At 49.6% G+C, this 23,535-nt stretch overlaps 1 protein-coding gene across 3 annotated transcripts in view; it reads left to right on the top strand.

Annotated features, from left to right (window-relative positions):
- The first annotated feature begins 1,504 nt into the window (after positions 1 to 1,504).
- The window catches only part of uggt1 (UDP-glucose glycoprotein glucosyltransferase 1), a 33,716-nt gene continuing 11,685 nt past the window's right edge, over positions 1,505 to 23,535 (top strand). For all 3 annotated transcript variants that reach the window (XM_060052821.1, XM_060052823.1, XM_060052822.1), the window contains exons 1-24: positions 1,505 to 1,607; positions 2,301 to 2,439; positions 2,970 to 3,049; positions 3,921 to 4,051; positions 4,576 to 4,688; positions 5,269 to 5,443; positions 7,632 to 7,728; positions 8,270 to 8,345; positions 9,327 to 9,427; positions 11,692 to 11,791; positions 12,786 to 12,846; positions 15,053 to 15,144; positions 15,295 to 15,445; positions 15,880 to 15,999; positions 16,270 to 16,355; positions 17,588 to 17,723; positions 18,219 to 18,350; positions 18,774 to 18,938; positions 19,307 to 19,427; positions 19,599 to 19,697; positions 20,940 to 21,034; positions 21,549 to 21,755; positions 22,117 to 22,248; positions 22,543 to 22,673. In XM_060052821.1, coding sequence (XP_059908804.1) covers positions 1,574 to 1,607; positions 2,301 to 2,439; positions 2,970 to 3,049; positions 3,921 to 4,051; positions 4,576 to 4,688; positions 5,269 to 5,443; positions 7,632 to 7,728; positions 8,270 to 8,345; positions 9,327 to 9,427; positions 11,692 to 11,791; positions 12,786 to 12,846; positions 15,053 to 15,144; positions 15,295 to 15,445; positions 15,880 to 15,999; positions 16,270 to 16,355; positions 17,588 to 17,723; positions 18,219 to 18,350; positions 18,774 to 18,938; positions 19,307 to 19,427; positions 19,599 to 19,697; positions 20,940 to 21,034; positions 21,549 to 21,755; positions 22,117 to 22,248; positions 22,543 to 22,673 — 2,774 coding nt within the window. In that variant the 5' untranslated portion in view covers positions 1,505 to 1,573. The remainder of the gene's footprint in view (positions 1,608 to 2,300; positions 2,440 to 2,969; positions 3,050 to 3,920; positions 4,052 to 4,575; positions 4,689 to 5,268; positions 5,444 to 7,631; positions 7,729 to 8,269; positions 8,346 to 9,326; positions 9,428 to 11,691; positions 11,792 to 12,785; positions 12,847 to 15,052; positions 15,145 to 15,294; positions 15,446 to 15,879; positions 16,000 to 16,269; positions 16,356 to 17,587; positions 17,724 to 18,218; positions 18,351 to 18,773; positions 18,939 to 19,306; positions 19,428 to 19,598; positions 19,698 to 20,939; positions 21,035 to 21,548; positions 21,756 to 22,116; positions 22,249 to 22,542; positions 22,674 to 23,535) is intronic.

Below are 23,535 nucleotides of genomic sequence, written 5' to 3'. Positions count from 1 at the left end.
GAACGGAGAGATTTACATGCTAATACTAATAGCACTGCACCTATCAGGTTGAATAAATACGGGCTGATGGCTGGAGGCCCAGACTGTTGATGTACTTGGGGCCAGCGATTTGTTTGGCGGCGGCCATGTTGTGAATTAGCTTTATGTCGGTGACCCCAACTGACCCCCATTATACCGCCAGGGACACATTTAATTAGCGGGAACTCACGTGAAACGCCAAAGTGTATTAATATTAATGGAGGTTTAATTGAGGTCGTTTTGGTTCCCCTGCCGAGGCGTCTAACCTCCAAAATGGCTGACGTGTGACAGTCCGGGGGGAGGGGGAGGGGCAAACACCTGAGGTTAGCCATTTTGTTTTTGACCCCGTGGAGGAAGACATTCACCTGCCATAACTCATCTCAAGATGTCACTTCTAGACAGACAAACAGGCCCAGTGTGTGTGTGTGTGCATGCATGAGAGAAAACGTGTGTACGTGCATGCGTGTGCACGTACACATCCTGTGTGTTTGCGTGTCTGTGTGTGCCAGCGTGTGTGTGTGTGCTTGAGTGAGTGATTGAGTGCGTGTCTGTGTGATTGAGTGCGTGTGCGTGTGTGTGTGTGTAGGCTTGTGTGCGTTTACATGTAGGCCTACAAACCAGACGGTCCATGCTTTATCGTGAAGGTCAGATCAAACAGGATAATTACTAGCATGGGTTTTTTATGTCGCCTGTATATAATATATATATATATATATATATATATATATATATATATATATATATATATATATATATATAATGTTAAATCAAACCATGAAACTGCTCTCAGGAGGATCCTCTGACCACCAATTTAATTTAGGCTGCAGAGCGAGTCAATGAAAAGCCAAGAGCCATATCCTTCGGCCCTGGGAATAGGGGTCCCTTCGTCCTCAACCCAACCACAGGTAGGCAGCCTCACCAGTCTGCAACCTCACAACACTTCATCTGCTGCAGAGGTTGTGAAAGTATACCATATCTAACTCAATTAAAAGATCATTCATGTGTTAACTGTCGATAATGTTTAGGCTGCATTTTGTTTATTATTATTTAACTAAATTCCGAATATATATATATATATATACACACATATATAATGATGAATTTATTTATTCATCATTAGCTTGTTTATAAGATAAACAAAGCGATCCCATTTAATTTTAACTACATTCCAGTGTATGTATATATATATTTATAATGATGAATATATTTATTCATCATTAGCTTATGTTTATAATGTAACCAAGACGATCCCAGTCTATTTCAATGTTAGTTTGGCATCAACTAACAGCAGACTGTAGAGGATAAGTTTTGCATAACTTGAATCAAACGACACAACTGCGGAAATATCGTTTTTGGTCAAGCCTATTTTTGTTGAGCTATTTCGTTTATATATTTCATTTCCAGCCAGTTCCCATTCATTCTCACGAGTATCTAGCCTATTCAAAATGAACCTGTTCAAAATGCACCATCTAGTGACGAAAGATGGTGCATTTTGAGCAGGCAGCGTGACGCATACCCAAACCCAGCGAGAGGACCCTCCCACTCGGCTTGGATCATGGCTGCAGCAGGACTCCGCCAAGCCGGCTTTGGTAAGCTTTTATGTTCGCTTCCTTACCAATGTGTTGGACTTTGCGGAATCAGTCGCCTTTTGTCTAAATTAATATATTGGTGTACGTGATGTTGCGTTTATCAAAGACAGAACCCGAGCCAAATGATTAGCGTGTGTGCAGCTAGCTGCAGTGTTTCATTGCCTGACATAGCACCTCATCGCTCGATTTCAGCCTCAGAGTTAATTATGTCGTATGTGGTGACCGCCACCGATCCGTAAGAAGAGTGACCTATTAAACTCCTTACGAATGACATTGACAGTGTGTATAACAGTCTTTATGGCTAGCATGACAGCTCTGTGTGAATTGTACCCGGAACTATCTGTACTGAAAGCTGACTGGTCGGTGGAGCCACGCTGAAAGCTCCCATTGGACGGAGCTTATGTGGCTTTCTTTTTAATAACAAGACCCGCCTAGACAAACCACTTGCAACCAAAACGAGTCTCTAAACGTACAACGAAGCTGTCATATGACTTGTGCCTATCGTTAAAGACCATATGCCCCATTTTTTATTTTCTACATTATGGTAAACAGCCATACAATATCAGCTTTGTTACCCATCTAAAATCAGCACTCATCCACTCGTTTGCCATTCGTTCATTATTCTTTTGGGCCCTTTAGAGATTGTAACTGCGATTAACAGTCGTCCACTTGACTTGACTCCTTTGCGCACAGGTACACGTCTAAGAATGTGGTTGCTGTGGGTGTCCCTGCTGTCCGTGCTGTCATTGGTGTCTGGCAGTGCAGATTCAAAGGCTGTGACCACCACCCTCACCACTAAGTGGACAGCCACTCCGCTGCTTATGGAAGCCAGGTACCCCCATGCACCCCCAGGCAGACCCTGCACCCTGTCCTCTCCTCTCTGTCCTCACTGGGCACTTCCCCATGATGACATAACTTATGACATAACCTAGGGTCAGCATAGTCTAGGGGTCAGGGTGTAAGACTCCCAATTTAGTTCACTTCAACACTTTTGTCTAATGGTGAATTTGGTTCATAATGTATAGTTTAAAGTATGTGTCAAATACTTCGACCTCAACTGTCTCTAATAGATCTGTCTTTGTCTAAATCGATTATTTTTCGGTTATTTATTTTTTCATGAATGGTTTATATATATATTGTGTTCCGTCTTGTGCACTGTCTTGTACTTTATACTGTTGGACCCTAATTTCCGGTGTACTCAATGAAATATGCCTTATCTTATCTTTGATCTTTAGATCAGGTCATTTAATATTCTTAACAAACCAACTAACATGGTCGGACCTGAAGCCTTGTTATTCGTGTTCAACACATCACAAACCTCAGTATCTGATGGCTGCTCTTCTTTGTCCTCCTCTTCCTCAGTGAGTTCCTGGCTGAAGAAAGCCAGGAGAAGTTCTGGGACTTTGTGGAAGCCAATCAGAACACAGAAGGAGAACATGATGGTAAAACCTCCCTATGACACGCTGAACTCTGTTGTCTCACTTTCCACTGGTTCCAGGGTTGCTGTGATCAGCTGTGATTCTGCTGATTCCGATGTTCCTGGCCCTGAGAACAGAGAACACTAGAGACACTAAAACATATGGTTAGCCTAGGGATCTCTATCTTTTCGCTCTGTTTCTGACCCCAGCTATTTCCATCTTGCTGCATCTGCTTCTACACACAAATCGTTTTAACCTAATCAACATTTGCTCGTAATAGTAGTTATAGCAGTGTCCCAGTGTCCATATGTGTTTTGCGTTAAGTAATTAGCGTTCATTTGCTTGTGACAACCGATCATTTGAGTCTTTGTATGTTTTTAAAGAAACACTTTTTCAGATGGAATTCAAACACTGAAAAAAAACAAAAAACCATTTTGGCCGGTTGTTATCCCTGAGGTTACGACCCATGCCAATCTTTGATACCTTTTTATTACCGTCAATGTCTAACCGTTTATAAGTGTTATAATAAGCGCTGTGTTCTAGTATGAAATGCACCACACACCGTAGCGTAATTCTGAAGGTGCCCCGGGAAGCTTAACCCTCACTCGGACGCGGATATAAAATAAAACGCTGCTCAGACGGCGGTTCACCCTCCACACACGCGTGTCTGAGATTTCTCGCACACACCCTCGTCCACTGCTGTCTAGACAGAGCTCCACGCAAACCACGCTGCCACTGCCCCTTGGTCGTAGGGTCCGTCAGACCACCCCGGAAAAGCTAGTCCGACGTCCCCGAAAGAACACAAACCTGCAGTCGCAGCAGTGTGTATCGTTCGCATCGTGTTCTGGGTGTAAGCTCATCTCCCAGTCGTGCTGTGTGTGGGACCTCCTTCCAGACACAGAGCAGGCCTACTATCAGATGATCCTGAAGAGGGCGGGTGCCCTCCTGAGCTCCGTCCACCTCAACATGCTGAAGTTCGCCCTCTCTCTCCGGGCCTACTCGGCTACTGTGCACTCCTTCCAGCAGGTGTGTGTGTGTGTGTGTGTGTGTGTGTGTGTGTGTGTGTGTGTGTGTGTGTGTGTGTGTGTGTGTGTGTGTGTGTGTGTGTGTGTGTGTGTGTGTGTGTGTGTGTGTGTGTGTGTGTGTGTGTGTGTGTGTGTACGCGTGTGTGTACGGGTGCGGCGTTTCTGAACTCGTATATCATGTCTGCATGTCTTTATAGACGGGTATAATAATGTCTGTGTGTATGTAGATTTATGGCCTTTAGCAGACGCTTTTCACAATAAGTACATTTGTCAGCAAAAGGAGAAGCAACATATCGCCCTAACAATCTCTAGGTTAAGCCATTCCCCTTATACAACAAAGACAGCTACGATAGTATGCTACACAATGCTAAGTAAAACATAACTAAGTGCAAGGATGTACAACTTACAATAAGTGCGTACATAAATACAATACATCTATGTGTTATTATGTTTCGCATTATGTGTGTGTGTGTGTGTGTGTGTGTGTGTGTGAACTACTGCTCTTTTGCCCCCCCCCCCCTCCAGATCGCATCCAACGAGCCCCCGCCTCCCGGCTGCGCGGCGTTCTTCAGCGTTCACGGGCTCAAGGCGTGCGACGCCCAAGACCTGGAGGGGCTCTTGGAAACAGCCCCCACCAGGTGAGAAACAGGGGGACACCGAGGTCACCCCCATCCAGCACCTCAGGGGCTGGGGGGGGGGGGCGGGGGGGGCGGGGGGGCTCCAGAGATGTAGAGAGAGACCAAGAACTTAACTTAATCAACCAGATAGAGTCTCCTATCCTTATCCTAACCAGATAAGGACCGCTGAGATGGATTCCCTGAGGCAATCAGAGGAGAGATGCCCTTATTGGTCAGAAAGGAGGCGGGACTGTTATATATAAACTGTTATATATACTATATAAAGGGCTCATACAGAGAACATGTCACTCAATTAGAGCTGGAAGATGGTTAAGACATTTATTACTAATAACACTCAATAAAACAATGTAATATATATAACGTGTTATATTATTAATAATATAATAATAATAGCTCTTAATTTCAACCCCTTTTTAATTATATTGGTGCAATAAAAAGATATTATGTATACATTTAATAGTTTATTATATTATAAATGGCTCTTAAAACTTAACTCCAGCCCTGTTTAACAACATCAGTGCAATAAAACCCCGTCTGGTTGAGATTGACTGCGGTCTGCACTCCCTCCTGTCCCTTCCAGGCCGAAGCCGTTCCTCTTCAAGGGCGACCACAGGTTCCCCGGGTCCAACCCGGACGCCCCTGTGGTCATCCTGTACGCGGAGGTCGGCTCGCCGGCGTTCAGCAGCCTCCACCGGGCGGCCCAGGCCCAGGCCCACGACGGACGGGCGCTGTACGTCCTCCGCCATTACCTGGCTGTGAGTGACCCTTACCCTAACCCATGACCTGGCTGTGAGTGACAGTGACCCTGACCCTAACCCATGACCTGGCTGTGAGTGACAGTGACCCTGACCCTAACCCATGACCTGGCTGTGAGTGACAGTGACCCTGACCCTAACCCATGACCTGGCTGTGAGTGACAGTGACCCTGACCCTAACCCATGACCTGGCTGTGAGTGACACTGACCCTGACCCTAATCCATGACCTGGCTGTGAGTGACAGTGACCCTGACCCTAACCCATGACCTGGCTGTGAGTGACAGTGACCCTGACCCTAACCCATGACCTGGCTGTGAGTGACAGTGACCCTGACCCTAACCCATGACCTGGCTGTGAGTGACAGTGACCCTGACCCTAACCCATGACCTGGCTGTAAGTGACCCTGACCCTAACTCATTACCTGGCTGTGAGTGACCCTGACCCTAACTCATTACCTGGCTGTGAGTGACCCTATCCCTAACCCATTACCTGGCTGTGAGTGACCCTAACCCATTACCTGGCTGTAAGTGACCCTGACCCTAACCCATTACCTGGCTGTGAGTGACCCTGACCCTGACCCATTACCTGGCTCTGATGAACCTAACCCATGACCTGGCTGTAAGTGATCCTAACCCATTACCTGGCTGTAAGTGACCCTGACCCTAACCCATGACCTGACTGTAGGTGATCCTAACCCATTACCAGGCTGTGAGTGACCCTGCATCCTAGAGGACCTCAGCTGCAGTCCAACATGGCTGACAACATCTTATTCTGAATTTCATTACTTATGCAGAAGTGTAGTTCATTATTTATTGGTTAGCGATGTGAAGAAAAAATCCAATCAATTTCATTCTCTGAGTTTTCTTCATATTCCAAAGGAGGCTCAACTCTCCTGCAACAAAAAAAAATTGGCATCGGTATTTAAAAAAAAAAAGAAATCTGTATTATTACGAAGAACATTTATCTGAACGAGGGTTAAACGAAATGAAGCAATTTGTCACGGTGAGGAATAAAAATGGATAATGTAGACGACAAAAGGTTTATAGAGCGGCCCCCTTTTCAACACCTGACCCTAACAGGAATATCTGCCCCTCTCGTAATTCTTAGACGCCGTTATCCAAAGTGACAGTAAGTGAGTAAAACCTGCTATTGTTAAGTAAGTGGTGGTTAGGCTCACGGGGGCTAGAGGCCGCAGACACCGTGGTGCAGAGACCCTGTTCTTCTTCTCTGGAAGCCCAACACAGCCCGCTGCTCCCGCGACGACATCGAAGCTCACGCACGATCAGTTCCTCATTTAATTATGATAAATATTCCTCCCCATCTGTCTGGTTTTCCCGGGCAGTCCAGGGGTGACACCCTGTCCCCCCGCCCTCCGTCCACACGGGGGGGGGGGGAGTCATTAGGCTCCATTAGCGTCCTTTTCCATTAGCCTGCAACAGCTGGTCCTCCCTGACTTGTAACCTGTAGGATAGGTGCTCTCTGTTTAGGCATCTAACATCCTTGCACTTCAAAATAGCACTTAGCATTGTGTAGAATCCTATGCTAGGTGTCTTCGTTGTATACGGGGAAGGGGTTAACCTAGCGGTTGTTAGTGTTTGGGACTAGGTTCTATGAACAACCTGACTGTACCGACAGTGATACAGTCTTGCTCCTTCTTCTGACAAATGTACTCATTGCCAGTCGCTTTGGATAAAAGCGTCTGCTCAATACCCTAAATGTTAATGTGAAAGTAGGACTGGCTCTCGAGAGAGGAGTACAGCGTATCAAATGTCAAGCTACTGGACTCAGCTGTTGTTGTCAGGGTGGCGTCCACATGGGTCTGATGGGCAACCTTGAGCGAGACGCCATGACTCACGCCTGCTGCCTCATGGCGTTTACCTATTCACGCTTCAAGTCGTTTTGGATGTGAGCGTCTGCTAAAGACTAAATATCATCAATTCATGATGAAAGAGAACACATCTCTTTCTCAATCAATATACATTTTAAAAAATAAAGTGCAATATTTGTACATTTTCAATGCCTAATACAGCCTTAACTGAAATGAGGCCTCTTGGTTAAAATAATGTGTAGGATGGATGTAATACTGTCAGAAACTGATCCATCTAGCTGAGTGTGGACTCCAGCTGGGACATTTTTTTTTTTCTGGCTGCTGGTTGTTAAGGAGTGATGTTGGCCCCCCTCCCACAGAAACCCAGCCCCAACAAGGTGTTCCTCTCTGGGTACGGCGTGGAGCTGGCCATCAAGAGCCAGGAGTACAAGGCAAAGGACGACACCCAGGTCCAAGGTACATGCACGTAGAGTTGTTCTGATACCGATACCAGTATCGAAAATTCCTCCTATGCAGCATTAGATATTGGCGATTGCGCAAGTCCGTACACCCATCCGATAACATCACAGGACTAGCTCCTTTACTTCCCAGGCAGAGAACATCAGAAACACGGCGGTGTAACGCTGCGTTCCTCAGCGGTCGCCGGAGGTTGAAAGTTGGAATGGGAAACGTGTGATCTCCGACCTACGTGCGTTCGAGCTACCAAGTCGGAAAACATGGACGCTCACGCTAAACTACGAGAATGCAAATGTATTCTTCTAATTCCAGATTATAAATTTAAATGTTCGAGCTCTGAAAAAAATATTTTCTCGACAGGAAGTGAACCGACTTGTGCATTTGGTAGTAACAATGCTAGAAGCTGTATCGGCATATTCTCGGGATCGCCTGACTGGTGGTATCGGAACATATCTCGCACGCACACACGCGCACAGAGAGGGGGACGGTGTGGTCTGGGGTTTACCTCGGGGTGTGTTTCTAATTGATCTGTGGTCTCCAGGGGCGGAGGTGAACGCCACCATGATCGAGAACGACCCAGTGGACGAGGTCCAGGGGTTCCTCTTTGGAAAGCTCAAGTGAGTTGTGAACCTCCCCCCCCCCCCCCCCCCACCCAGTCACCATGAATAATCAGCAGCTGAACTTCCAACTAACTGCACACGTCCTGTGTGGGCGGTAGTCTCCGTCTGTCTGTCTCTCTCTGTCTGTCCCTCTTTCTCATCATGCAGTCATTTTCGTCCTTATTTGCTCTCTCTCTCTCACTTTGTCTCCGTCTCGATCACATTCACAGTCTTCCCCCCCCCCTTATTTGCTCTCACGCTCTAAGTCTCTCTCTCTCTGTCGCTCTCTCTGTCAGTCACTCTCTCTAGCTTTATCTGTTTCTGTCACTCTCCGGCTCGCTCTGTCTGTCACTCTCTGTCTGGCTCTGTCTCTATCTTGGTCTGTCACTCTCTCTCTCTCTCGCTCACTCTCCGTCTGTCTCTCATCACATCATGCAGCCGTTTCCCCCCCCCTGTTCTGCCCTCTGTGGGTTAGGGTTGGGTTTGGGGTTAGGCTAACCCTTCCGGCAGCAACTGTTTCCTTATCTGTTTAGGAATTTATATCCAGTCATTTATTCTAGTTACAGTGATCCATCAATCTGAGGCAACAATGTCTCCTGCTGTTTTTTTTACCAATGTTTCTTTGGTGTTTGTCTGTCTCTCCGTTTCTCCATCATGCTTTGTCCTTCTTAATTTCCTTACTGCCCGTCCCATCTTTTAAACCTCTTTATTCTGTCTCTTCTGTCTCTCTCGCCTCTCGTCTGTCTGGTCCTATTTCCTTATTCATTTGTCTCCTCTGTCTCCATCTTCCCCTCTCTCTACCTCTCCCTCTCCCTGCTCCTCCTTTCTTTCGCCCTTCCCTTTGGTTTCATCCTTACTCTCACGCCTATCTCTTTTTCTCTTTTTGTTTTCCGTTTACATCCATGTATCTCTCTCGCTGTCATTGTGGCCATGGCCTTCTCCCTCTCTCGCTCTCTGTCTCTGTCTCATCCGTTTCCCGCTGTGTCTCTCTGTCTCCAGGACGTTGTATCCAGAGATCAAGGAGCAGCTGAAGGAGCTGAGGAAACACCTGGTGGAGAGTACCAATGAGATGGCTCCCCTCAAAGTCTGGCAGATGCAAGGTTGGCCTTTCGTCCATCTTCTGTCTCCGCTTCTTTTTTGATACTCTTCTTTTCCCATCTTCTCCTTTCATCTGTTTCTTATTGCGTCTCCCTCATCAGTGAGGTGGAGGGGGGGGGGGGTATATTTTCTCTAAAAGAAGAACAAGTAACTTCACTTAAAGCACCTGTTAATAAGAAAGATGTGTTTGCCTTGCCTCCCGAAAATAACTTCAGCTCACTGTCACACGATTTATTGCTATGATTGGTTGTAGGTCCCATTGCTGTGATTGGTTGTAGGTATTATTGCTGTGATTGGCTGTAGGTCTCAATGCTGTGATTGGCGGCAGGTATTATCGTTGTGTTTCGCTGTAGGTCTCATTGCTGTGATTGGCTTTAGTTCTTATGGTTGTGATTGGCTGTAGGTCTCATTGCTGTGATTGGCTGTAGGTCTCATTGCTGTGATAGGCTGTAGGTCTCATTGGCTGTAGGTCTCTTATAAGAGGCCCTTGTTACTATGGACCTTTCCAATCGAACTGCTTGTCTCAGTGCCACACAAACGTTTTTCTGCAAAATATGAAATACCTCATAATTTTCAGACTCTGGTTGACACCGCTAGCCAACTTGTTCAGTGTATAGTGTTGTGCATCAAACGCTGAAGGAGCGATGACTCTTTGGTTTGTCTTGTCAAAGACAAACAGAAATGCCAAACACAATCCATTTGACGCGACAAAATCGAAGATTAAAAAAAATTATACATTTGATTTCCTACATCAATAATGCAGGATTACAGACATTTAACCATTGTTTTTCCTTTCCTTCATAAAACATTTTAAAAAAATCGATGTTTTAAATAAATACAGTTTAGCACATAATCAATAAATATAAAAATATCTATATACATATCTCTGTAGACGGTGATAGATGTTGGTTGAATCAAGTCACATAAGCATTGTAGAAGTGGTAGGCCTCTAAACAGAAGAGATGGATAGAATAGTTTAATCCAGTTGCTGACCATTGTACCAGTGTTTGGCCTCTAAACAGAAGAGATAAGCGGTAGACGTTTGGTGTGGGGGGGGGGGGGAAGGAAGCCCACTGTCATGGCTGCCGTCGTTATCTCCAAACCCACTGGGTCTCATTAGCTCAGGCTGTTTACAGAGACGCTGGAGCCAGTGCCTGGCCCCCAGGGGCCAGCCATCACTGCCGCTACAGCACTGCTGTAGAGAGTCCTGCTGCGTAGTCCTGAATACAACTTCTGCTCCTCTCTCCACTCTCCACTCTTCGCATCCTCCTCTCCTTGCCTACTTCTCAACTCGCATCCTCTTCTCCTACACCCTCTTCCTCCTCTCGTCTTTACCTCCGTAACCCTCCTCCTCCTCCCCCTCCTCTCCTCCTAACCCCAACTCCTCTTAGCGCCGAACGATTTGGAAATAATACAAATTACGATTATTTTTTACCAATATTGTGATTGCGATTTAATATGCAGTTTTTATTTTAATTTATTAAGTTCCTTATGTTCTGTGTTATTCACTAAACAAGCAATAAATCATGCTTTAGTAGGACCAACACAACATGGGAAGCATTCAACATATGAACTGCTCTTTCCTTTAGCCCAGGCCGATGTGCTGACATGAATTGATATTATAACTTCTTTATTTATTTAAAATGAAGCCTTTGCGATTTGCATATCGTGTTCCATTACATCGTGATTTCGATTTGAATTTGATCAATCGTTCAGCCCCACCTCCTCCTCCTCCGTCACCTCCTTGCCTCCCCTTCTCTCCTCTGTTCCTCCTTGCTGCAAATAATAACACATGTGAACAGCTCCTTTCCCCCTCCCCCCCCCCCCAAGCTCCTCTGGATTGTTTTTTGATTATATTTCCCCCCCCTGTGCCCCGACCAGCCTTTCTCATATGTTCTGTGAACTTTACGAGGGGATGATGTGTTCCTCGCGGCAGAGTTTCATCCTTTTTTAAGGGTTCTTTTTATATTCCCCACATTGCCGCCTACGCCTACTGCCAATATTGCACTCTGCACTTTGCAATAACCTTTTCTTTCCTCTTCTCGTCTAGCCATGGTGCTACTGTTTTTCACTGGAAAGCTTCCTCTTTGAAGCCCTGAGTTGACTAACGTACTCCTTCTCTCGTCCCTGTCTGTCCGTCTCTCTGTCTGTCCGTCTGTCTGTCTGTCTGTCTGTCTGTCTGTCTGTCTGTCTGTCTGTCTGTCTGTCTGTCTGTCTGTCTGTCTGTCTCTCCCTCTCCCTCCCCCTCTCTCCCCCTCTCTCCCAGATCTGAGTTTCCAGACGGCTGCTCGTATCCTCTCAGCCCCGGCTGCAGAAGCCCTGAATGTGATGAGAGACCTGAGTCAGAACTTCCCCACCAAGGCGAGGTACACATACTAAACTACGCTTCACTTTGTGTGCTCTGCTTCACAGTCAAAAGATGTATTAGGTAGTTGTAGCGGAGTCAAATGAACAATCACTACTGCTTGGCCATCACATCAATAAAGTGACGATTTGCACTTCTATCGGTGGCTAGCATTTACTCAGCAGAATGTAAAAAAACTTTAACGCTGCTTTTTGTGCGAGCATGACCCCTCCCTCTTGAGGCGGTTGCCAACATCAATCCTTAACAACCAACAGACAAAGGAAAACGTGCTGGAGTGCTCACTCAGCTGGGACTATCCACCAATAGGAATCCTAGTACCTGTGCCCCTCTTTAGTCCACACTCAGCTGGGACTATCCACCAATAGGAATCCTAATACCTGTGCCCCTCTTTAGTCATAGCATGCTAGCATGTATCTAGCATCGGCAGAGCATGTGGCTTAGCACAGCCACAGCATTTAGCTAGCAGCGCCAGAGCATGTAGCTTGGCACCGCCAGATTGTGTAGCTTAGCACCACCAGAGCATGTAGCTTAGCATAGCCAGAGCATGTAGCTAGCAGCACCAGAGCATGTAGCTTAGCATCGCCAGCGCATGAGGCTAGCAGTGCCAGAGCATGTAGCTAGCACCGCCAGAGCGGTGCTAGCTAAAATATAATATGATGTTTAGGAGGGAAATTTATGTTGCGTTTTTTTTTTAGCTAGCTAGATAATCTATTTATATAAATATGCCAATGTTCAAACAGCACCTCAAAATTCCTTTTCACCAAGACCCTTTTTGTAAAGCAACCTTGGGTGCTATGAAAGGCGCTATATAAATCCAAGTAATTATTATATATTTCAGCAAGTCGTACACGTTGTCACTTTAACCTCAACCATTTATCCGATCACACCGTGACTCGTTGTATTCAGTTTACCACCGCCACCACTCCCCTATGTGTTGACTTCCCTTGGCGCCCGTCTTCCTGGTGGATTCTAACGGTTCTGGCGCCTCTCCTCAGGTCCATCACCAAGACGGTGGTCAGCGCCGAGGTCCGCAAAGAGATCGAGGAGAACCAGAAGGTAACTCTTGGCCGTCTCCTCCCACACAACGTTCACTGCATTGTTGCCTCCACCCTCCTTCTGTCTCTCCTCCACCCATCCTCTGCATCTCTTCTCCCCTCTCCCCCTACCACTTCCATCTCTTCATCCATCTCTACCTCCCCCATCTGTCTCTCCCTCCCTCCGTCTTCCATCCAACACTCCCTCTATCCCGCAGCGGTCTCTTCATCTCTCCCCCCGTCCCTCTATCCATCAGTCTCTCGCTCTCCATCAGCCCACTCACTCCATCCATTATCTCTCCCTCCATCCACCCACTCCATCCATTAATCCTTCCCTGGCTCAGTGTCCGCTACTGTCCAGAGAAGTGCCCGCTGTGAGTGTGTCTCCCGATCATCTAGATGGATCTCTCTCTCTCTCTCTCTCTCTCTCTCTGCGTCTCTCTCTGCGTCTTTCTTTCTTTCTCTCTCTCTCTCTCTCTCTCTCTCTCTCTCTGCGTCTATCTCTCTCTCTCTGCGTCTGTCTCTCTGCATCTGTCTCTCTCTCGTCTTTCTCTCAGTGTGTGCGTCTTCTCTCTCTGCCTGTCTCTCTCTCCCAATGCTCTGGATGGACCTCTCTGTCTCTGTTTGTGTGTTTAAATGGCTGCCCTCCTTTCTGGCTCCTTGCTCTTGTTCCACCTCTTTATTGAGCGTTCCGGCAGCTTTCCCCGGCTGCTGACGGGGCTGTCTTTAATTGTAGGTTACAATAAAGGATTAAGGAGGCGCGCTCCCTAATATAATCCACTGGTGGAGCAGGGAGGGGGGATGGATGGTGTAATTATACACCGACGCCGCTGTGTCCCCGTTAGCCGTTGGCCCGCCATCAGCACAAAGCAATAACGGTAGGAGAGAGCTCGCTCTCCTTTTGGGGGCCATTTAGTTTTTATTTGCTTGTAACTTTACCTCTGTTCATCAACGGGCCGCACAACTTCACCTCTCGCTTTGTTCGTTTAACTTCGTTTGCTTTCGGTTTTGTGCGACTCCGACGGTGTGAAGAATTGCAACGCAACACCTTCGATGAAAATGAGTTTAGGTTGCCAACACTTGATGTGCCTAACCCACCCCTTCTCTTTCTCTCTCGGCCTCTCTCTCTGTGTCTCTCTCTCTGTGTGTCTCTCTCTCTCTCTCGTGGTTTCTCCCTTGGCCTCTCTATCTCTCTCACTCTCTCTCCCGGTCACTCTCTGCCTCCATCTCTCTCGGCTTCTCTCCCCCTCTCCCCTCCGTCTCTCTCTCTCTCTCTGTGTTCCTCTCAATCTCAGTGTTTATTTCTCACCTCTCGCCCCTTCCTCCCCCTCGGGTTGCAAACAACAGCAGCAGTGTGGTAATTAGAGGGAGCCTTTGTGCGTTCCACAGGAAGCCATTATTACATCAGTTTTTTTATATTGTTGTTTTCTCTTTCTCTAGTTTGGCTGTGCAGCCGACACACAAACCCAGACGCATGCTTGCTCCAGATAGAATTGCGCCGTAGAATCCTCATGTTTTTTTTTGTTCCCCTCCCTTTCCCGTACTCTCACTCTCAATCTTACCTGCCTCTAATTCCCCCCTCATCCCCTCCCTCTCTCTCTCCGAGGCTCCTGCAGTGTTTCAACAGGATGAATGATATTTGTGATAATCATGTCTGGTTGTGATTGTGGCGTCGGCAGAAATGATTAATCGGACGTCTTTGTTTCTCCGTAATGGGATTTGGCTGTGCCAAATGACTCTGAGCTTTCCTGTCCGTGTACGCAGGCACACACACACACACACACACACACACACACACACACACACACACACACACACACACACACACACACACACACACACACACACACACACACACACACACACACACACACACACACACACACACACACACACACTGAAGGCTTCCCAAAGGCACTTTCTCTCACTTCATAGACACACGTTTCTCTGATAATTAGACTGGTCTAAACCGTGAGTCTGATTGCTCTATACAGAGCTGTCGGTGTCAGCGGCCCTGACTGCGTGCTGCTCTCCATGACCTCCAGGAGACACCGTCTGTCAGGGGGCCAAGCCCCGCCTGGCAACAGCCTCTCACGGCTCTGTCGCTCGTGGCTCGTCAAGGTCCAACCCGGACACGGCAGCAGAACATGACCTGGAGGCTGTCGGAATGCCTTGACTAATACATATTTCTCAATCTCTCCCTCTCACCCTCCCCCCTCCCTCTATAGTTATTTAAGGGCTCTCTGGGCCTGCAGCCGGGGGACTCGGCCCTGTTCATCAACGGGCTGCACATCGACCTGGACACACAAGACATCTTCAGGTAGAACCCGACTGCAGTCCAGTCCCCACCGCGGCCCATCGATGCCATCCTGCTAAATACACAGGCCGCACTACCTACCACCGCAGCCGGGGGGTAGCACTACGTAGCACTACGCTTCGTGCTACATCTTTTGACGTCTCCCTCCCCCAGTGTGTTCGAGGTGCTCCGCAGCGAGACCACCGTGATGGAGGGCCTGCGCTCGCTGCACGTGGACACGCCCCACATCCACGACGTCCTGAAGCTCAACGTGCAGCCGTCGGACTCGGACTACGCCGTCGACATCCGCCACCCCGCCATCAACGTGAGGACCCCGGGATGTTCTTCATACTCATCATAGCCCTGATACTCATTCTACCCCCTGATACTCCTCCTACCCCCTGATACTCAACCTACCCCCTGATACTCCTCCTACCCCCTGATACTCATCATGCTCTTCATACCTCCTGATAGGTGATTATACTGAAACACCTTCTCTTTTGCATTTCTGTCTGTCTGTCTCTCCAATCCGTCTGTCTGTCTTTCTGTCCTGTCTCCCTGTCTGTCTGTCTCCCTGTCTGTCTGTCTGTCTTTCTGTCTGTCTGTCTCTCCGTCTGTCTGTCTCTCTGTCTGTCTGTCTGTCTGTCTGTCTCTCCATCCATCTGTCTGTCTTTCTTTCTGTCCTGTCTCCCTCTCTGTCTGCCCATCCATCCGTCTGTCTGTCTTTCCATCTGTCTGTCTGTGCGCCCCCCTGGTCAGTGGATCAACAACCTGGAGACGGACCACCGCTACAGCTCCTGGCCCTACAACGTCCAGGAGCTGCTGAGGCCCACCTTCCCCGGGGTCATCCGACAGATCCGCAAGAACTTCCACAACCTGGTGAGGCGTCGTCACCCCCCCACCCCCCCTCCTGGGGTCTCAGGTCACCCCTCAGCAAGCGTGTTGTGCTGTCATGTGGTGACAAACAGGAAGCAAAGGTTTCAGTGATGTCAGAAGAGAAAACGTGCGTGTGTGCGTGTGTGCGTGTGTGCGCGCGTGCGTGCGTGCGTGTGTGCGTGTGTGTGTGTGTGTGTCGGGTTATATGCAACGCTGGAAGCCTTTCCTGTAACTTTTTTTTTTTGTGTGTGTGCGTTCTTCTGTGTGTTCCAGGTTATTGTTCTGGACCCAACTCAGGAAAACGCTGCAGAACTTCTTAATGTCGCTGAGATGTTCTACACAAACAACATCCCACTGAGGTACGTGTGTGCGTGTGTGTGTCTTTGTGCTCATGCTGTGCGTGTGCATGTTTGCTTTTTCGAAAATGTGTTGGTTTTGTTGTTGGGATGGTAATCACCCGGAATTAGGAATCGCACTAATACCGTTCTTGTTTACATCTTGTTTACCTTCTTGTTTACCTTCGCTTGAGCACGGGTACGCTTCATTGTGAGCCTTTCAGAAACTTTGCAGTGTTTTAATTAAGATCCATTTGTGAAACACAAAATGCTCCCTCACGTTTTCCAAATGAAAGTCTGAAGGCAGGAAGCTCAGATAATCTGCCGTGCGAACGCTCTGTCATTCAGGGATCTCTCTGCCTCCTTTGTGACGCAATGCACCTTGGGAGGTTTGTTTGCACACTGATTATGCGCCGCTCAGATTCTGAACCGTCGCGTCTCACCCCACGAGCAATCCTCAAAGTGAGAACAAATGAAAACATTTTTAGAGTTATATTTTTGCATTGACTGTGGTGCCTTCATGGATGAACAGAGAAAAGTCAAAGTTCGCCATCGAACCTGGGCCATGGTTGATCGAGTTGATCTGCCTTTATGCAACACATTTCATCCAGTTGATCCGTATTTGTGTTTAGGTGTCCCTGAGCAAGACACCTCACCCTTACTGCTTCCGACGAGCCGGCTGTCGCCTTGCATGGTTGTCACCGCCGTCGGTGTGTGAATGTGTGCATGAATAAGAAAATGTTAGGCAACATTGTCGAGAGCTTGGAGTGGCCACTGCCACCAGAAGCGCGGTATCAATACATTCCATTTAGCATTTACTATTTTAGAATCTCAGATTTCCTTCCGCTGAAACAGGGCGTTTGCGGTCCCTTTCAAAGTATTTTATAGTTAACAAGGGAAGCCGCCCCTCCCGACAGCCTGACGTCCCCAGGCCTGGGGTTGGCGGTGTCAGACCCCAGGATAGGCCTGGTGTTCCTGGTGTCAGACAGACAGCCTGTGGTCCTGTGTGTGTGTGTGTGTGTGTGTGTGTGTGTGTGTGTGTGTGTGTGTGTGTGTGTGTGTGTGTGTGTGTGTGTGTGTGTGTGTGTGTGTGTGTGTGTGTGTGTGTGTGTGTGTGTGTGTGTACCTCAGACCAACAGCCTGTGGTCCTGTGTGTGTGTGTGTGTGTGTGTGTCCCTCAGACCAACAGCCTGTGGTCCTGTGTGTGTGTGTGTCCCTCAGACCAACAGCCTGTGGTCCTGTGTGTGTGTCCCCAGGATAGGCCTGGTGTTCGTGGTGTCGGACGAGGACGACGTGGACGGGATGGAGGACGCGGGTGTGGCGCTGGTCCGGGCCTACCACTACATGTGCCACGAGGTGGACAGCCAGAGCGCCTTCGAGGCCGTCATATCCGTGAGTTCAGAGAGAGAGAGTGTGTGTGTGTGTGTGTGTCTGGAGGATAGTGTGGTGGTTGGGGTTGCTGCTAACAGGTTGAATGTATTTGGATACAGTCGCCCATACAGTTAAAAGGCGATAAAACTGTTGTACATGTGTAGAATCTAATTTTTCCTCATATGATCACTTCATCCGTCTCTTCGATGTCTCCTGCTCTGTATTGCTACAAATCTATCTTTTTACTCGTTCAGTTCATCCCCCACCATCTTGTCGTCAGTGTTCATGCCTTTCCCCCAGCTCTCATGTCTTTCTGCGTCTTTCTCCTCTTCCTCTCTCTTTCTCTTCCTCCTCGCTCGCACCCATCTGGCCCTGTCTTACTTAGTTTTGTTTCTTTTGCATCTAAGGATCTCTCTCTCGCGCGCGCTCGCTCTCTTTCCGTCTCAACTGTGACCCAAATGTCGAGCCCTAACCCCCCTCTGTCCCTCCCTCCCTCCCTCCCTCCCTCCCCACCAGATGTTCAACCAGGTGGTGCCGGGGGGGCGGCTGAGCGTGGGTGACGTGGTGAAGGTGCTGGAGAAGAGGTACCCCTACGTAGAGGTCGGCAGCATCCTGGGAACCGACTCCAGCTACGAGGCCAACAGGAAGGTGAGTCGCTCTCTCTCTCTCTCTCTCGCTCTCTGTCTCTCGCTCTCTGTCTCTCGGAGCCCACGCCGGGAATTCGGTGCAATGCGTTGTAACATGAAGAAGATAGAACATGAAGAACATAAAGTATCCATGAATGATGTTGATGGGCACAGTCGGAGTAAAAATGTAGATGCATTTTGTGGACAGTAAGTGAACCCACTTTACATCACCGTCATTGCAAGAGAACCCTTACAAGGCTAGAGGCTGTATCGCTATATACTCCAGATCGGCTGATAGGTATAAGTTCGAACTTCAGGTGTCGGGAAAGAAAGAATGGTATCGGAACATCTCTCGTTTTGAAGCGTAACCTTGAATATTAGCTGCGTAAAGCATGTTGGCCGAAAGCTAACCCAACGCCGCTGTGTCCGGCCGCGGTCCCCCCAGGAGGGCCGGAGCTACTACTCCCAGACGGGGCTGGGCCCGCTGCCCGTGGTGATGTACAACGGGATGCCCTTCCAGCGGGAGCAGCTGGACCCCGACGAGCTGGAGACCGTCACCATGCACAAGATCCTCGAGACCACCACCTTCTTCCAGAGGGCCGTCTACCTGGTACGCACGCGCGCACACGTATAGTGCGCACACATGTATGCACGCATGTTCGCACACACGTACACACACGTGTACACACACGTGTACACACGTGTACACACGTGCATACACGTGCACATACACACACGCACACACACACACGCGGTGGACTTGCAAGTGCACGCACAAACTGTTACAAAGGAATACATTTTCAGGAAAACACAAGCTCACTCTGCTTGTAGCTCATTTGTTGTCGAAAAATCGAAATTCATGGTCAATGCGGTCAAGGGTGCACGCACCCTTCTGTGTTCTTCATGAGTGGTTCAGCACTGCCTGGCCCGCAGTAGAGCCGCCTTGCTAATCCCTGCTGTTCCCTGGCTGGCCTGTAGGGGGAGCTGGCCACCGACCACGACGTGGTGGACTTCATGATGAACCAGCCCAACGTGGTGCCGCGCATCAACCCCCGAGTCCTGGACACCAGCAGGACCTACCTGGACCTGTCCGACACCAGTGAGGATACACGCACGCACGTGCACGCACGCGCACAAAGACACACACACACCTCCACAAAAACACACACACATGCACAAAAACACACGCACAAAAACACACGCACACGCCAATTTCTTCTGCTTGATTCCAGTCAATCCATTTCTCGGTGTGCCTCCCTCTCTCTCGTAGACAACTTCTTCGTGGACGACTATGCCCGCTTCTCGACCCTGGATACCAAACAAAGGAGTACGGCCGTGGCCAACAGCATGAACTACATGACCAAGAAAGGTACCGCTGCTCGTGTTCCAAGTGTTTCCTTCAGTGAGAGGAAAGGGGGTTTGGACGGGGCGAGTCAAATGGGGATAATGTCTTTGTTCTATCTATTCTCTCCACCTTCTCTTCGTCTTGTGATCCGTCTGCCTTCCCCCTCCTCCCTCCTCCCTCCTGCCCCCTCCTCTCTGAATCAGGGATGACTGCCAACAGTAAGCAAACTTTCCCTTTCTTTTCCCTTTCCCTGCTATTTCTTCTTTAAACCTTAAACCTGCACTATGAACGTTATCCAAACAGCAGCCTCTAGTGGCTCAAGTTTGAGCTGCGGTTATAGCTTCATCATTTCCAGACTACCAGGGGGGAAAAGTGGACTGGAATCAAAGGATTTAAAGAAAGAACGTCGACAACAACGAGGGGGAAAAGTACGGACCAGAATAAATGGATTTAGAGAAAAGGATGGGACTGATGCTCGGATGAGGGTGTTTATTCTCAGAAATCATTCTACTTCAGAGATCTTGCACTGGAGTAGAAATGTGAGGCAGAGTGCAGGTTTAATCTTTTTGAACTGCTCGTGCCTGCGTCAACGTCTAACTTCTACCTTCCAACCCCTGTGTGCTTCAGTGTCTTTCTGTCTCCCATCCCACATCCCTCCTTCGCCTGCGTTGGCCCTCTGAAGTCCCCCCTGTGTAACCCACTTGCATCGCTCCCTAACCCCACTCTTCACATTCTTATGAAGCCTATATATATATATATATATAGGCAGCTCACGTGGCCCTCATTTAACTTCCAGCTTCTTTTTAGTTTTGGTTTGTTCCACCTGCACGAGCGTAGCATTGTTACGGGGCGTGGGCGTGAGGTCTGAGCCGTTGTGTGGGTGAGAGGAGGCAGCGCTGTACCACGGCTGTAAGACTCCTCACCCCAGTATGGGCCTCAGTCCTCTGTAGACCCGCCCTCTCCCCCATGCCCCACCCTTCCCCCATGGAGGCCCTCCCCCATGCCCCGCCCTCTCCCCTCATGCCCCACCCTCTCCCCTCATGCCCCGCCCTCTCCCCTCATGCCCCGCCCTCTCCCCTCATGCCCCGCCCTCTCCCCTCATGCCCCACCCTCTCCCCTCATGCCACTCCCTCTCCCCTCATGCCCCACCCCCTCCCCTCATGCCCCACCCTCCCCCCTCATGCCCCGCCTCTGATTGGTCCCGTTGTGGCCATGACCTCATCCACTGTCTTCCTTTCTTGTTTTTGTTGTTGTTGTTGTTGACAGATGATGGCTTCGTCCGTCCCGTCACCTTCTGGGTGGTGGGAGACTTCGACCAGCCGTCCGGACGCCAGCTGCTCTACGACGCCATCAAACACATGGTGACACACCCACACATACGCACGCGCACACACATGCGTGCACGCATGCAAGCAAGCACACACTCACATACACAAGCAAGCAAGCACGCACATACTTGCATACGCACCCACGCTCACACACATGCACATACACACGCACACATAATGACACACACATGCACGCACACACACCAGCAAAGGTATTTCAGAAAGTGAGGAAACGCAAGATTCTCTAAAATCAAATCCATTGAGCCCAAGATAAAATAGCAGGCCACTGTCCGCCAGGACGATGGAATATTAAAACGCATGTAACACAGCCACGCTGCCACTAGGGGGACGAGCAGGCAGAGTGCTGTGCTGCTGTTTATATTCCCCCGTGTTGGTGGTAATGGTATCACAACACAGAGCACACCTAGCTTCACGGCGTCGGCCTATCGATCAACGGCGACTAGAACCTCGGCCTGGGCAGGTTCATGGCACTACGAAAGCCGTCCGCGCTGTGAACACGACCCCCCCTCCTCCTCCCCCCCGACAGAAAAGCAGCAACAACGTGCGTCTGGGGATGATCAACAACCCGTCGGCGGCGGTCACGCCCGAGGGCAGCCGCGTGGCGCGCGCCGTCTGGGCGGCCATGCAGACGCAGACCGCCAACAACGCCAAGAACTTCATCACCAAGATGGCCAAGGAGGACACGGCCAGGGCGCTGGAGGCCGGCGCAGACATACGCAGCTTCGCCGTCGGGGTGAGGGGGTGGGGGCCGTGTGACTGTGTGTGAGTGTGTGTGTGTGTGGGTGGGTATGTGTTCACAGGAGTGCGTTTGTGTGGGCATGTGTTCCCAGGAGTGTGTATGCGTGCGTGCGTGCGTGCGTCCGTGCGTGTGTGTGTGTGTGTGTGTGTGTGGGCATGGGCATGTGTTCACAGGAGTGGTGTGTGTGTGTGTGTGTGTGTGTGCGTGCGTGTGTGTGAATCTTTGCGAGTGCATGCATTTGTGTGTCACAATTGAAAACGTCACGCCACATAGAACCCGCATTGTCCGTGTGTCCAGGCTCTAACCCCGGCCTCCATGTTTTCTTCACCCCACCCCCCCACCCCCCCCCCCACAGGGGATGGACATGGATCTGTTCCAGAGCGCGTACGACGGGCCCAAGCTGGACTTCCTGCGGTCACACAGCGTCTACTGCAGCCACGCCCTGAAGCTGAGGAGGGGCCAGAGGGCCGTGGTCAGCAACGGAAGAGTACGCACGCACACACACGCACGCACACTTGCACGCATACACCTACATACACTTGCACTCACACAATTACACACACGCGCATACACGCGCATACACACACTATCACACACTTGCACACACTTACACCCACTTACAAACACACACTCTTACACAAACACTCTTGTACACACACTCGTACAACCACATGCAAACTTCTTACTCTTAACTACATGCTAATCTACACAGTCGCTCACTCGCCCCCCCTCGCTCACTCGCACCAACGTTAACTCTTGCCGCCTCTCTCCGTACCTGCAGGTCATTGGTCCGCTGGGAGAGGAGGAGGTCTTTAACCAGGATGACTTCCTCCTATTGGAGAGCATCATCCTCAAGACCTCCGGAGAGCCAATCAAAACCAAGGTCTTGCAGTTCGGAATCGAGGAGGACCGGTAAGCACCTCTCCTCTCTCACACCACCACCACCACCACCACCTCTACCGCCTCCACTGCCACCTCCCTCTCCACCACTCTACAGCACCTCCACCCATCATCACCACAAGCACCACCAAGACCATTACACCAACACCTTCACCACCGCCCCCACCAACACCATAACCACCATAGCCACCACCCCCACCAACACCATAACCACCATAGCCTCCACCCCCACCAACACCATAACCACCATAGCCACCACCCCCACCAACACCTTAACCACCATAGCCACCACCCCAAACCCTCTCTTCCACATCACCACCATCACCTCCCCCATTAACTTTTTCACACACACGTTGGGGAGTTGGTGTGTGTTGCTGCGATGACCTTCTCACCGGGCGGGGAGAAGGGAGGCCCTTGGTTAATTCGGCCCTTGGGGGGGGCCGCTGAGTCAGCAGTCCCCCAGCCTCGAGGTCACCTCGGTCACGGTGAAGCGCGGGTCACGGTAAAGTCGCTGACTCGCGCTATAGCTATTTGATGACGGCCTCAGTTTCGATCAAACTGAAAAATGTGAGCAGACTTGTGGCTAATGATCTGTGGCCACGAGCAAACGACTGCTACTGCGGTTCCCTGACTGTCGTTCAGACATTACCTTCACTGGGTAGTGGACATCGCTTCACTGGGTAGTGGACATCGCTTCACTGGATAGTGGACATCGCTTCACTGGATAGTGGACATCACGTCACTGGGTAGTGGACATCACGTCACTGGGTAGTGGACATCACGTCACTGGGTAGTGGACATCACGTCACTGGGTAGTGGACATCACGTCACTGGGTAGTGGACATCACTTCACTGGGTAGTGGACATCAGCTCA

This window comes from Gadus macrocephalus, chromosome 5 (genome assembly GCF_031168955.1).
Source record: "Gadus macrocephalus chromosome 5, ASM3116895v1".
NCBI classification, from domain to species: Eukaryota; Metazoa; Chordata; class Actinopteri; order Gadiformes; family Gadidae; genus Gadus; species Gadus macrocephalus.
The sequence above is the reverse complement of the archived record's forward strand: the minus strand, read 5'-3'. Positions and strand labels throughout refer to the sequence as shown.